A 15,155-nucleotide genomic window follows, 5' to 3' on the forward strand; every position below is an offset into this window, starting at 1 on the left:
GCATTAGTTATACAGTTAGAAATATTATTTCTTGCACGCCATACAGACAAAATATACTGCATGTAAAGAAGGAAACGAGAGAATGCAGAATGTTGTGTTACAGTCATAGCTAGGGTTTAGAGAAAGATAACTTAATACAAGGTAGGTCCTTCAAAAGTCTGCTGGTAGCGGGGAAGAATTTGTTCTTGAGTCAGATGATACGTGACTTCAGACTTTTGTATCTTTTTCCCAATGGAAGAAATTGGAAGAGAGTATGTCCAGGGTGCATGGGGTCCTTGATTATGTTGGCTGCTTTTCCAAGACAATGAGAAGACTAGACAGTCAATGGATGGGAGGCTGGTTTGACCGATGGACTGGGCTTCATTCACGACCCTTTATAGTTTCTTGCACCTTGGACAGAGCAGGAGCCGTACCAAGCTGTGATACAACCAGAAGGAGTGCTTTCTATGATGCGTCTGTAAAAATTGGTGAGAATCATCACGGATGTGCTAAATTTCTTTAGCTTCTTTGGAAAGTAAAGTTGTTGGTGGGCTTTCTTAATGATAGCAGCGGCATAGAAGGTCCAGGACAGGTTGTTGGTGATCTGGACGCCTAGGAACTTGAAGCTCTTGACCATTTCCACATCAACCTCATTGATGTAGACAAGGACGTGGCCTCCACTACGCTTCCTGAAGACTATCTCCTTTCTTGTACTGACATGAGGAAGAGATTACTGTTGTCATATCAGTTCACCAGATTTTCTGTCTCTTTCCTGTCTCATCATTGTTTGTGATTCGATCCACTACTGTGGTGCGATCAGCTGTGGTCCTTTCCTGATGTTGAATCAAAATTCTGAAAATGACAATTTAACAGCGCTGTGAATGCACTGTCGCTACATGGACTGCAGCTGTTCAGAACGATAGCTCACCATCACTTTCCCAAGGCCCAATTTGGAATGAATCATGTGCTGAATTTGTTAGTAAGGCCCACATCCCATGACTGAATATTAAAAACACCCCTGCTGCCCTTAGTCTTCAGTTCTTATAAAGAAACATTTGTCTCTTATCCAGTTTTTTTGAGCTGGAGGTGGAGAATGCAGGCCGGAACACTCGTGTCATGACCTGACTCAAACTGGCCAGTTTGTTTGAAACACGTTGGAATGGTATAACAACTAAATAGAACATTTCTGAAGTGAAAACAGAAAATGCTCCACATGAACAGCAAGTCAGGCAGAGTCTGTGGAGAGAAAAACCAGTCATGACCTGAAATCATAACTATTTCACTAAAGCAGGCAGTTGTTAGAAATGTATTAGGTTTTATGGAGATGAAAAGGGGGAGATTTTAAAAAAAGGGGGGAAAATCTGTGGTAGGGTGAAAGACAGGGGACATTAAATGATTGAAGAGTTGGTGGGAATAAAGGGACTGATAATGGGAAACTAAACTTGGATGTTGAGTGCGCAAGGCTGTAAAGTTCCTTGTCAAAAGATGAGGTTCAATTCCTTGAGCTTGTGTTGAGCTTCATTGGAACAGTGCAATTGGCCAAGGGTGCACAAGTCAACAAGCAGGCAGTGAATTAAAATAACCAGCCACCAGAATCATGCTTGTGAACTGAGTGGAGAGGTTCCACAGTATTAAGACCCAGGCCAGAAACTCCCAGGTGTTTGTGAAGTTATCCTAGATCCTAAGTTTTACATTTGATTTCTGGCATTGGAGAGCGTAAGATCTTTCACTCCAGGTATAATTCAAATGACCCACTAGGAAGCTTTTATCAAAAAATTTTATTTAAGAACATAGTTAGAATATAACAAAAAGAATTAGCATAACTTTTGCCAATTACAAGACTTAACTATGACTCTAAACAGCTCGTTATCTCTGTTGGTCCAACATTAAAGCAACGTCCCACAGACATAGACCTTTCCTCAGACTTAGCACAAAAATAAGTGCCTCTCACGATGCTGGATTTTCAGCTTTGTAACACCTATGCACAGAAATCCAAGCCAGCAGTTTTCAGAGAAGGATATGTCCTCAAAACAGCTAAACCTCAGAATGGTAAACCCAACATCTGTCAGCTTCTAATAACAGCCGCCCAGACAGCAGAATTTCCAACTCCAGATAGGGGCAAGAAACACTTGTGTGTCTCTCAGCTTCAAGCAGCTTCGAAAGCAGCAACTCTCAGAGAAAGAGCCACACTCGTCCAGCAGAATCTCCAAGAAAGAAACTTATCTCCTGGCAGATTCTAGTCTCCAACTTCAGAGAGGGGAAAACCGAGGCACTGCTCTCTCAACTCCAAAAGCAGCTTCTAAGCTTGAATATTCTGTTTTAAAAAAAAGCCCAGCCTCCCCATTACATGATTCCACCTGATAATCATCCTAATGAAAGTGCGTTCTGCAAAATCCCGGGAGAGAACAGCATAAATTGAGATTAAAACCAACATCATGACCATTAGAAACAATTGGCTCCTGCAACAATAATACAGCATGCCGGTAGACACTGGCTGCAAGTGCAAAAAAAAACTGCTACAACAGATGCTGCTCAAATACATTTCTTAAAGACATAGTTGATAGCTATAAATTGGAAAAAGCTTCTTTAATATGGTTAATATTTGGTAACAGAACAATTGGAGAGGAGAGGTTTTTGTGTTGTGAGCAGTGAATGCAGCTGAAAGAAGTACATGTGAATCCCTGGAAACATTTGGAAAACAGGCATTGCTTTCGATCCATAGAAGCCTCCTCTCTAATGTCTTTCTTGTACCTTACTGTTTTCTCCAAAGGTGAACTTGAAGATCCAGATGCAGAATTTTGGATTCCCACTACAGAAAACTGAATCTGATTGAACTTGGCCTGACTGACTACTTCACTGCTTAACCCCTAGGTTGGAGACTTTGCCATACTACTCAGGGCAGGATTTGATCGATGGAGTGCAGCAAAAATGCAGCTGACTACTGCCTTTGGAGGGGTGCTGGGAGCTTGCTTTGCCATGTGTGCACAGTCTCCAGAAGGAGCAGGTACTGTTCGATCTCCTTGATGTCATTGAGCAACATCACAGTGCTGTGGGATGAAGAAAGATATTATACACTTTCTCCATTCAGCTCTCGCCGCCCCCCCATTCTGAATCCCCTGTTGTGTGTAACTGGTAGGTCATTCTGTATTCTTCGACATGAGAAGAATACAGAATGAGAAGGCCTTGGCAGGTAAGATTAAGGAGAATCCCAAGGCCTTCTACAAATATGTAAAAAGTAAAAGGATGAGAAGAGAAGGGATAGGACCTATAAAAGGTGAAGAGGGAAAAGTCTGTGTGGAACCGGAAGAAATGGCAGAGGCGCTTAATGAGTACTTTGCCTCGGTTTTCATGGTGGAAAGTGATCTGGGAGGTTGTACTACAGGTTTGCGGCAGTCTGAAAAGATTGAGTATGTAGATGTTAAGGAAGAGGATGTGTTAGAACTTTTAAACTCTGTCAAGATAGACAAGTCGCCGGGACCGGATGGGATGTACCCCAGGTTACTGTGGGAGGTGAGGGAAGTGATTGCAGAGCCCCTGGTGATGATCTTTGCGTCGTCGATGGAGACGGGAGAGGTTTTGGAGGATTGCAGATGTGGTTCCTATTTTCAAGAAAGGGAACAGGGATAGCCTGGGAAATTACCGACCGGTGAGTCTGACCTCAGTGGTTGGTAAGTTGATGGAGAGGCTTCTGAGGGACAAGATTTATGAGCGTTTGGAGAAGTTTAGAATGATCAGAAATAGTCAACATGGTTTTGTCAAGGGCAGATTGTGCCTTACGAGCCTAGTTGAGTTCTTTGAGAATGTGACTGAGCACATTGATGAAGGAAGAGTGGTAGACATGGTTTACGTGGACTTCAGCAAGGCATTTGATAAGGTCCCCCATGCAAGACTTCTTGAGAAGGTGAGAGGGCATGGGATCCACAGGGCTTTGGCCTTGTGGATCCAGAACTGTCTTGCCTGCAGAAGGCAGAGAGTGGTTGTGGATGGGTCTTTTTCTGCATGGAGGTCAGTCACCAGTGGAGTGCCCCAGGGATCTGTTCTAGGACCCTTGCTGTTTGTCATTTTCATAAACGACCTAGATGAGGAAGTGGAGGGATGGGTTAGCAGGTTCACAGATGATACGAAGGTTGGTGGTGTTGTGGATGGTCTGAAGGAATGTCAGAAGTTGCAGCGGGACATAGATAGGATGCAAGACTGGGCGGAGAAGTGGCAGATGGACTTCAACGCAGATAAATGTGTAGTGGTCCATTTTGGCAGGACCAGTGGGATGAAGGAATACAATATCAAGGGTAGGAGTCTTAGCAGTGTTGAAGAGCAGAGGGATCTTGGGGTCTGGGTCCATAGGACTCTTAAATCGGCCTCGCAGGTGGAGGATGTGGTCAAGGAGGCGTATGATGTACTGGCCTTCATTAATCAAGGGATTGAGTTTAGGAGTCGGGAGGTAATGCTGCAACTTTATAGGACCCTTGTCAGGCCTCATTTGGAGTGCTGTGTGCAGTTCTGGTCGCCTCACTATAGGAAGGACGTGGAAGCTATTGAGAGGGTGCACAGGAGATTTACAAGGATGTTGCCTGGATTGGGAGGCATGCCTAATGAAGATAGGTTGAGGGAGCTGGGACTCTTCTCCCTGGAGAGACAAAGGTTGAGAGGCGACCTGATAGCGATTTATAAGATGTTGAGAGGAATAGATAGGGTGGATTCTCAGAGGCTATTTCCCAGGGCTGAAATGGTCGCTACGAGAGGACACAGATTTAAGGTGCAGGGAAGCAAGTACAGAGGAGATGTTAGGGGTAAGTTTTCCAGTTGGAGGGTGGTGAGTGAATGGAATCGGCTGCCGTCGGTGGTGGTGGAGGCGAACTCGCTGGGGTCTTTTAAAAGACTTCTGGATGAGTATATGGGATCTAATGGGATTGGGGGTTATAGATAGGTCTATGGCTTAGTAGGTATAGAAGTGATCGGCGCAACTAGTGGGCCGAAGGGCCTGTTTGTGCTGTAGTGTTCCATGTTCTACATGTTGTATACATTTCTAATGCATTTATCTGCTAAATTTTACAGGGGACAGTGTTGCTTGGATTCTCCCATTCACTTCAGGAGGATTTCTGTATATTGCTCTGGTTTCTGTGGTACCTGATCTCCTTCAAGAAAAGGATGTGTGGTAAGTAACCATTTGAGGTTTCACATGGTGTCTTCATTTTTTAGGAAATGATGGAGGATAGATAATATAAAACCCAGACCACCCCACTTATCAGGGAGGCGAATTTGACAACCCTCACGTCCTGAAGTTAACAACCTTCACATCCTGAAGTTAACTGTGGTGCCTCATTTTTTTGCAGTGCATCGGAGAGGCCAGATGGGTCGTATTTGGGGAACAAAATCAAGGAATCTCTGTATTACAGGGCGAAAAGTCTGACAACACCAGGTTTTAGTCCAACCTATTTATTTGATAATATACTCACAAGCTTTCGGGTTAGTCCCTTCGTCAGGTGAATGGAGAGTTCTGGCCTCAGACAGAGCATATAAAGCACAGATGCTTTATATATCTTTATATATCTTCAACCGATGCTATACACTAGATACATCGATGACATTTTCTTCCTTTGGCCTCATGGTGAACAATCACTGAAACAACTATATGATGATATCAACAAATTCCACCCCACCATCAGACTCACCATGGACTATTCCCCAAAATCAGTTGCATTCTTGGACACACGCATCTCCATTAAGGACGGTCACCTCAGCACCTCACTGTACCGCAAGCCCACAGGCAATCTCACAATGCTCCACTTCTCCAGTTTCCACCCTAAACATGTTAAAGAAGCCATTCCCTATGGACAAGCCCTCCGTATACACAGGATTTGCTCAGATGAGGATCGTGACAGACACCTCCAGACCCTGAAAGATGCCCTCATAAGAACAGGATATGGTGCTCGACTCATAGATCGGCAGTTCCGATGCGCCACAGCGAAAAACTGCACCGATCTCCTCAGAAGGCAAACACGGGACACAGTGGACAGAGTACCCTTCGTCGTCCAGTACTTCCCCGGAGCAGAGAAGCTACGACATCATCTCCGGAGTCTTCAACATATCATTGATGAAGACGAACATCTCGCCAGGGCTATCCCCACACCCCCACTTCTTGCTTTCAGACAACCACACAACCTCAAACAGACCATTGTTCGCAGCAAACTACCCAGCCTTCAGGAGAACAGTGACCACAATACCACACAACCCTGCCACAGCAACCTCTGCAAGACATGCCGGATCATCGACATGGATACCATCATCACACGTGAGAATACCATCCACCAGGTACATGGTAAATACTCTTGCAACTCGGCCAACATTGTCTACCTGATACGTTGCAAGAAAGGATGTCCCGAAGCATGGTACATTGGGGAGACCATGCAGACGCTACGACAACGGATGAATGAACATCGCTCGACAGTCACCAGGCAAGACTGTTCCCTTCCTGTTGGCGAACACTTCAGTGGTCACGGGCATTCAGCCTCTGACCTTCGGGTAAGCATTCTCTAAGGCGGCCTTCACGACACACGACGGCGCAGAGTCGCTGAACAGAGACTGATAGCCAAGTTCCGCACACATGAGGACGGTCTCAACAGGGATCTTGGGTTCATGTCGCACTATCTGTAGCCCCCGTGACTTGCCTGGGTTTGCAAAACCTCACTTACTGTACTGTCTGGAGACAATACACATCTCTTTAAACTGTGATCAGTGCTCCTTCCACTCACATTATCAGCCACTTCAGGTCTTGAACAGCAGGTTAGGTGTAAGGATTCGCATTCTAATCAGTAATCTCTAAACTGTCTGTGCTTTATATGCTCTGTCTGAGGCCAGAACTCTCCATTCACCTGACGAAGGGACTAACCCGAAAGCTTGTGAGTATATTGTCAAATAAATAGGTTGGACTAAAACCTGGTGTTGTCAGACTTTTCACTGTGTTTACGCCAGCCAACGCCGGCACACCCACATCATTACAGGGCGACACAGTGGATCGCACTGCTGTCTCTCAGCAACAGGGACCCAGGTTCAGTTTCGGCCTTTGGTGACTGTGTAGAACATAGAACCCTACAGCACAAACAGGCCCTTCGGCCCACGAGTTGCGCCGATCACATCAACACCTATCTATAACCCCCAATCCCATAAAACCCCATATACTCATCCAGAAGTCTTTTAAAAGACCCCAGCGAGTTCGCCTCCACCACCACTGACGGCAGCTGATTCCACTCTCTCACCACCCTCTGAGTGAAAAACTTACCCCTAACATCACTTCTGTACTTTCCTCCCCACACCTTAAATCTGTGTCCTCTCGTAGCGACCATTTCAACCCAGGGAAATAGCCTCTGAGAATCCACCCTATCCATTCCTCTCAACGTTTTATAAACCTCTATCAGGTCGCCTCTCAACCTTCGTCTCTCCAGGGAAAAGAGACCCAGCTCCCTCAACCTAACTTCATAAGGCATGCCTCCCAGTCCAGGCAACATCCTTGTAAATCTCCTCTGTACCCTTTCAATAGCTTCTATGTCTTTCCTATAGTGAGGCGACCAGAACTGCGCACAGTACTCCAAATGAGGCCTGACAAGGGTCTTATAAAGTTGCAGCATTACCTCCCGACTCCTAAACTCAATCCCTCGATTAATGAAGGCCAGTACACCATACGCCTTCTTGACCACCTCTTCCACCTGCGAGGCCGATTTAAGAGTCCTGTGGACCCGGATCCCAAGATCCTTCTGCTCTTCAACACTGCTAAGACTCCTGCCCTTGATACTGTACTCGTTCATCCCGTTGGTTCTGCCAAAATGGACGACTACGCATTTATCCGCGTTGAAGTCCATCTGCCACTTCTCCGCCCAGTCCTGCATCCTGTTTATGTCCTGCTGCAACTTTTGACATCCTTCCAGACCATCCACAACACCACCGACCTTCGTGTCATCAGCGAACTTACTTACCCATCCCTCCACTTCCTCATCCAGGTCATTTATGAAAATGACAAACAGCAAGGGTCCTAGAACAGATCCCTGGGGCACTCCACTGGTGACTGACCTCCATTCAGAAAAAGACCCATCCACAACCACTCTCTGCCTTCTGCAGGCAAGCCAGTTCTGGATCCACAAGGCCAAAGACCCTTTGATCCCATGCCCTCTCACCTTCTCAAGAAGTCTTGCATGGGGGACCTTATCAAACGCCTTGCTGAAGTCCATGTACACCACGTCCACGGCACTTCCTTTGTCAATGTGTTCAGTCACATTATCGAAGAACTCAACTAGGCTTGTAAGGCACGACCTGCCCTTGACAAATCCATGCTGACTATTCCTGATCATGTCAAACCTCTCCAAATGCTCGTAAATCTTGTCCCTCAGAAGCCTCTCCATCAGCTTACCAACCACTGAGGTCAGACTCACCGGTCGGTAATTTCCCGGGCTATCTCTGTTCCCTTTCTTGAAAATAGGGACTACATCCGCAATCCTCCAATCTTCCGGAACCCCTCCTGTCTCCATTGACGACGCAAAGATCATCGCCAGGGGCTCTGCAATCACTTCCCTCGCCTCCCACAGTATCCTGGGGTATATCCCATCTGGTCTCGGCGACTTATCTATCTTGATAGAATTCAAAAGTTCTAACACATCCTCCACCTTAATATCCACAAACTCAATCTTTTCCATCTGCTGCAAATCCGTAGCAAAATCTCCTAGATCAGCTTCCACTGTGAATACTGAGGCAAAGTACTCATTAAGCACCTCTGCCATTTCTTCTGGTTCCACACAGACCTTTCCCCCTTCACTTTTTATAGGTCCTATCCCTTCTCTTTTTGAGTTTGCACATTCTCCTTGTCTGCATGGGTTTCCTGTGGGTGCTCTGGTTTCCTTCCATAGTCCAAAGATATGTAGGTTAAATGAATTGGTCATGCAAAATTGCCGCTTAGTGTTCCAAGATGTATAGGTTAGATGAACTCACCATGATAAATATGTGATTATGGAGATAGGGTGGGTGAGCTGGTCTGTTAAGATATTCTGCCAGAGAGTTGGTGTCGACTTGATGAGCTGAAAGACCTCCTTCTGCACTGAATGGCTGTTCAGGTAAGGCCATTTTGTAAAACCGTACCACGTTATGTAAGCTGCATCTGAGCTAATTACTCCCATAGTTATTTGCACTTAGTAAGTCAAAACAGCCTGCAGACATCTGCTGAAATTATGTCCATATTACATACTGTCGTGATTATTGATGAATGCAGAATCTTAGATTTCAATCTGTTGAGGTTGGTCAAAGCTTGTGGCAATTTGGGGACCATGAAGTTGAATTGCTTGGAGCATGGAGATTTCAGTTTGAGGAACTAGAAGATACAATACTGAAGTTCAACATCATGTTGTAGTGTCCATAGAAACATGGATGTTAATATGTATATTGTAGACTTCCATTCATATTTTAATATCACAAAGCGGTTACACATTTTGACTCAATAGTGTTGGTCTATCCCAGCCACGTGGCATAACTGCATTATTTACACTAGATGCAATGGAGGGCAGAGTTAAAATAGATTGAGTTTAAAGAACAAAGAACAATACAGCACAGGAAACAGGCTCTTCAGCCCTCCGAGCCTGTGCCGCTCATTGGTCCAACTAGACTATTTTTCTGTATCTCTCCATTCCCAGTCTGCTCATGTGACTATTCAGATAAGTCTTAAACGATCCCAGTGTGTCTGCCTCCACCACCCTGCTTAGCAGTGCATTGCAGGCCCCCACCACCCTCTGTGTAAAACACGTCCCTCTGATATCTGAGTTAAACCTCGCCCCCCCTCATCTTGAACCAGTGACCCGTCGTGTCTGTCACCTCCGACCTGGGACAAAGCTTCCCACTCTTCACCCTATCCATACCCCTCATAATTTTATACACCTCTATTCGGTCTCCCCTCATTCTCCGTCTTTCCAGGGAGAACAACCCCAGTTTACCCAATCTCTCCTCATAGCTATGACCCACCATACCAGGCAACATCCTGGTAAACCTTCTCTGCACTCTGTCTAAAGCCTCCACGTCCTTCTGGTAGTGTGGCGACCAGAACTGGACGCAGTACTCCAAATGTGGCCTAACCAACGTTCTATACAGCTGTAACATCAGACGCCAATTTTTATACTCTATACCCCATCCTATAAAGGCAAGCATGCCAAATGCCTTCTTCTCCACCTGTGCTGCCACCTTCAAGGATCTGTGGACTTGTACACCTAGGTCCCTCTGTGCGTCTATACTTTTGATGGTTCTGCCATTTATTGTGCAGCTCCCTGCTACATTAGTCCTTCCAAAATGCATCACTTTGCATTTATCTGGATTAAATTCCATCTGCCATTTCTCCGCCCAATTTTCCGGCCCACCTATATCCTGCTGTATTCTCTGACAATATTCATCGCTATCCGCAAGTCCAGCCATCTTCGTGTCATCCGCAAACTTACTGATCACACCAGTTACAACTTCTTCCAAATCATTTATATATATCACAAATAACAGAGGTCCCAGCACAGAGCCCTGCGGAACACCTCTGGTTACAGATCTCCAGCCGGAAAAAGACCCTTCCACTACTATCCTCTGTCTTCTGTGGCCAAGCCAGTTCTCTACCCATCTAGCAAACCTCTCCTTTCATCCCATGAGATTTAACCTTTTGCACCAACCTGCCATGTGGGACCCTCGTCAACTGTTTTTGTCACCTCCTCAAAAAATTCCACCAAATTTGTGAGGCATGACCTCCCCCTTACAAAACCATGCTGTCTATCACTAATGAAATTATTCCATTCTAAATGCGCATACATCAGATCTCTAAGAATCCTCTCCAACAATTTCCCTACCACGGACGTCAAGCTCACCGGCCTATAGTTACCCGGGTTATCCTTGCTACCCTTCTTAAATAACAGTACCACATTCGCTATCCTCCAATCCTCAGGGACCTCACCTGTGGCCAATGAAGAGGCAAAGATCTCTGTCAGAGGCCCAACAATTTCATCTCTTGTCTCCCTGAGCAGTCTAGGATAGATGCCATCAGGCCCCGGGGATTTGTCAGTTTTAATGTTCCCTGAAAAACCTAACACTGCCTCCCTTATAATGGAGATTTTTTCTAACGGGTGAACACATCCCTCTGAGACATTCCCAGTCAACACGTCCCTCTCCTTTGTGAACACTGATGTAAAGTATTCATTTAGGATCTCCCCTACCTCCTTGGGCTCTAAGCATAATTCCCCTCCTTTGTCCCTGAGAGATCCGATTTTTTTTTTCCTGACAACTCTTTTGTTCCTAACGTATGAATAAAATGCCTTAGGATTTTCCTTAATCCTATCTGCCAAGAACATTTCATGACCCCTTTTTGCCCTTCTAACTCCCTGTTTGAGTTCTTTCCTACTTTCTCTGTATTCTTCTAGTGCTCTGTCTGTTTTTAGTTGCCTGGACCTAACATACACCTCTCTTTTCTTTTTGATCAGATCCTCAATTTCCCTGGTTATCCATGGCTTTCGAATCCTGCCTTTCCTATCCTTTCCTATGCTTGTCCTGCAGCCCCATCAACTGCTCCTTAAAAGACTCCCACATGCCAGATGTGGATTTACCCTCAAACAGCCTCTCCCAATCAACGGCCACCAATTCCTGCCTAATCAGGCTACAGTTAGCCTTCCCCCAGTTCAGCACCCTACCTGTAGGACAACACTCATCTTTTTCCAGTACTATCCTAAAGTTAACAGAATTGTGGTCACTATTTGCCACATGTTCCCCTACTGAAACTTTGATGACCTGACCAGGCTCATTACTCAGTACTAGGTCCAGTATAGCCCCCTCTCTAGTTGGGCTACCTACATATTGTTCCAAAGAACCTTCCTGTACGCATTTTACAAATTCCTCACTGTCCACACACCCAGCCCTAAGCGCTTTCTAGTCTATACAAGAGAAATTAAAGTCTCCCACTACAACAACCCTATTTTTTCTGCACCTATCCAGAATTTCCTTACATATCTGTTCCTCCACTTCCTGTGGGCTGTTGGGTGGCCTGTGGTATACCCCCAGCATAATGACTGTGCCCTTCCTATTTCTGAGCTCTACCCACAGTGACTCATTACATGACCCTTCTAAACTGTCCACCCTCTGCACTGCTGTAGTATGCTCCCCTGCCTCTTTTAGCCCCTCCTCTGTCTCGCCTAAAACACTTATACCCCAGAACATTCAGCTGCCAGTCCTGTCCTCCTTTTAACCAAGTCTCCGTCACCGCAACCATATCCAAATTTTGCGTAAGCATTGAGGCCCTAAGTTCGTCTGTCTTACCTGTTACGATCCTCGCACTGAAGCAGATGCACTCCAGACCTCCAGGCCCACTTAGGTCATCCTCCTCCAGAATGCTCTTCTTCTTAGCTAACCTTGCCCTGGCCCCAAGCTCGTCCCCAGCCTCTGCACTAACTGACCTACTGTTTTGAACCCCACCCCCTTGCCACGTTAGTTTAAACCCTCCCGAAACACTCTAGCAAAACTCCCAGCCAGAACGTTTGTGCCCTTCTAGTTCGGGTGTAACCCGTCCTTCTTGTACAGGTGCCATCCTCTGTTGAAGACTTACCAGTGATCCATGAATCTGAAACCCTCCCTACTGCACCAGTCCTTTAGCCACGCGTTCAATTGTACAATCTCCCTGTTCCTAGCCTCACTAACACTAGGCACTGGGAACAGTCCAGAGATTGCTACCCTAGAGGCCCTACCTTTTAGCATCGCACCCAACTCCCGGAATTGCTCTCGCAGGATCCCCCTGCTTTTTCTACCTACGTCATTTTCACCAATATGTACAATGACATCTGTTTGATTACCTTCCCTTTTTAATATGCTTCCTATCCGTTCAGAGACATCCAGTACCCCAGCACTGGGGAGGCAGACGACCATCCTGGAGTCTCGTTCGCGCTCACAGAACCGCCTGTCCGTGCCTCTAACCATTGCGTCCCGCACCACTATTGCTCTCTTAATCCTCCTCTTTCCCTTCCGAGCCACAGAGCCTGACTCTGTGTCAGCGATCTGGTCATTGTGGTTTACCCCGGGAGGGTCATCCCCCTCCACAGTATCCAAGACGATAAACCTATTTTGGAGGGGGACAACCACAGGGGATCCCTCCACTGACTGCTGACTACCTTCCCCTCTCCCACCTGTCGCCCAGCCCTTACTATTATGGGAGACTGCCACTGGGTACTCACTGGTAAGCCACCCTTCTGACTTTTACCCTTCCTAATCGTGACCCACTTGTCTTCCTCTCGAGGCCCCAGTGTGACTACCTGCCTATAACCTTTATCTATTAATTTCTCATTCTCCCTGACTAAACTAAGGTCATCGAGCCGCAGCTCCAGTTCCCTAACACGGTCCTTCAGGAGCTGCAGTTCCACGCACCTGACACAGATATGGACTTCCAGGAGGCTAGACATCTCCAGGTTGCGGGGTGGAGCATAACCCACATCCGACACCGAAAGCAGCAAATTGGCTTCTCACTCATACTTATCCCTTCCTTTATAGTTTTAGAAGAACCAAAAAAAGCACACAACCTACCCTGTTTTCGCCGAAGCCTGTTGAGCCAAAGCCTTTTAGTCTTCGCTCTGCTCCCTCTCCCGTCGCTGCCCGCTTCCGACGCTGCCCGCTGTAATGTGCGGCCTTCCTTTTATACTTCGTGCGCTTAAAAAAAACCTTTCCCAGCACACTGGTTTGGGGTGGATGGAGGAAACCAGTGGGAATGTAGATTGGGGTTGATGTACTTCATGGCCAGTGGCTTGGTTGTTGTGCAGTAAATTGACCATGTTGAGTGAGTATCCAAGAATAAATCCTACAGGATCTGATGTTTCCCCAGTTTTGGGCAGTGGCTGAATACTTTGCTGGATGGACTTGAAACCTGGATTGTTTCAGATCTAACTTTTAGACCCATTCTGAGGCGCCCCCATACGAACTCTGCCTAAAAAAAATCAACAAGTGCTGTGGGCAGGGCTTAACGCACCCGAAACCCTGCAGCTTCAATCGGCACCTCCAACTGCACATGCACAAAAGAAAATGAGAGAATGCCGCTCCCCTGACACATCCCTCCCAGGCTGGATAATGCCTCCCCCGACCCCCACGGATAATGCCCCACCCCGCAACATTTCTGACCCCCTTGTCCGTTCCATCCCCTCTGCCACCCAGACCGATCGCGGCTCTCACCCCATGCACCCCCCTCCCCCAACCAACCTCAGGCAAAATAATCCACCTTCCCCCTGCCCCAACGTAATGTCAGGCAAAGTGATCCACATTCCCCCTCCACCCCCTCTGATCTCAGACAGAATGAACTCCCTCCCTCCTTTTTTTCTCCCTCCCTCCTTTTTTTTCTCCCTCCCTCCTTTTTTTCTCCCTCCCTCCTTTTTTTTCTCCCTCCCTCCTTTTTTTTCTCCCTCCCTCCTTTTTTTTCTCCCTCCCTCCTTTTTTTTCTCCCTCCCTCCTTTTTTTTCTCCCTCCCTCCTTTTTTTTCTCCCTCCCTCCTTTTTTTTCTCCCTCCCTCCTTTTTTTTCTCCCTCCCTCTTTTTTTCTCCCTCCCTCCTTTTTTCTCCCTCCCTCCTTTTTTTTCTCCCTCCCTCCTTTCTTTTTCTCCCTCCCTCCTTTTTTTTCTCCCTCCTCACCCCCCTCACGCCTCCTTCTCACCCCCCTTGCGCCTCCTGCTGACTTCGATGGCCGTGTGACACCTTGCTTGCTTTCCACTGTCCCCAGTAAAGACACAGATCAAACCCCTCCCACCCCGCCTCCTGATCAGCACACCTGCAAGTGCTCACTTGCCTTCCCCTCAGTGCTAACAAGCAAACTGCATGGAATTTGTTCTGCCTAATGAGAGGCAACTTGATAGAAGACCCAAGGGTGGACAGGCAATGCAGGAAAAAATGACCACACGACCAGCCCCCTGATTTTCTGAGTGACCTGGGAAGGCAGTTGGATGCGGCAGAGGCCCCCACCAACATCCCCCCCCGCCAACCCTGAGGAGGACGCAGATTGGGAGGAGGTCTGATGGCAATGCAGCCTGGGAGGCAGTTGCCACCTCGGTCAGTGCCATTGGCCTCCCCCCAAACCAGGAAGCAGTGGCACAAGGAGGTCAATGACCTCATCCCATCAGCAAGGGTGAGTGCTTAACCCCATCTGGTATCTTCCCC

General features: G+C 46.9%; 1 protein-coding gene across 2 annotated transcripts in view; it reads left to right on the forward strand.

Moving 5' to 3' along the window:
- Window positions 1–15,155, forward strand: part of slc39a13 (solute carrier family 39 member 13) — a 64,680-nt gene that overhangs the window by 35,578 nt on the left and 13,947 nt on the right. For both annotated transcript variants that reach the window (XM_080190550.1, XM_080190551.1), the window contains exons 8-9: window positions 2,851–2,983; window positions 5,035–5,134. In XM_080190550.1, the coding sequence (XP_080046676.1) occupies window positions 2,851–2,983; window positions 5,035–5,134 (233 nt within the window). The remainder of the gene's footprint in view (window positions 1–2,850; window positions 2,984–5,034; window positions 5,135–15,155) is intronic.

Source organism: Carcharhinus amblyrhynchos, chromosome 6 (genome assembly GCF_965287045.1).
Source record: "Carcharhinus amblyrhynchos chromosome 6, sCarAmb.v2.hapA, whole genome shotgun sequence".
Lineage (NCBI taxonomy): Eukaryota > Metazoa > Chordata > Chondrichthyes > Carcharhiniformes > Carcharhinidae > Carcharhinus > Carcharhinus amblyrhynchos.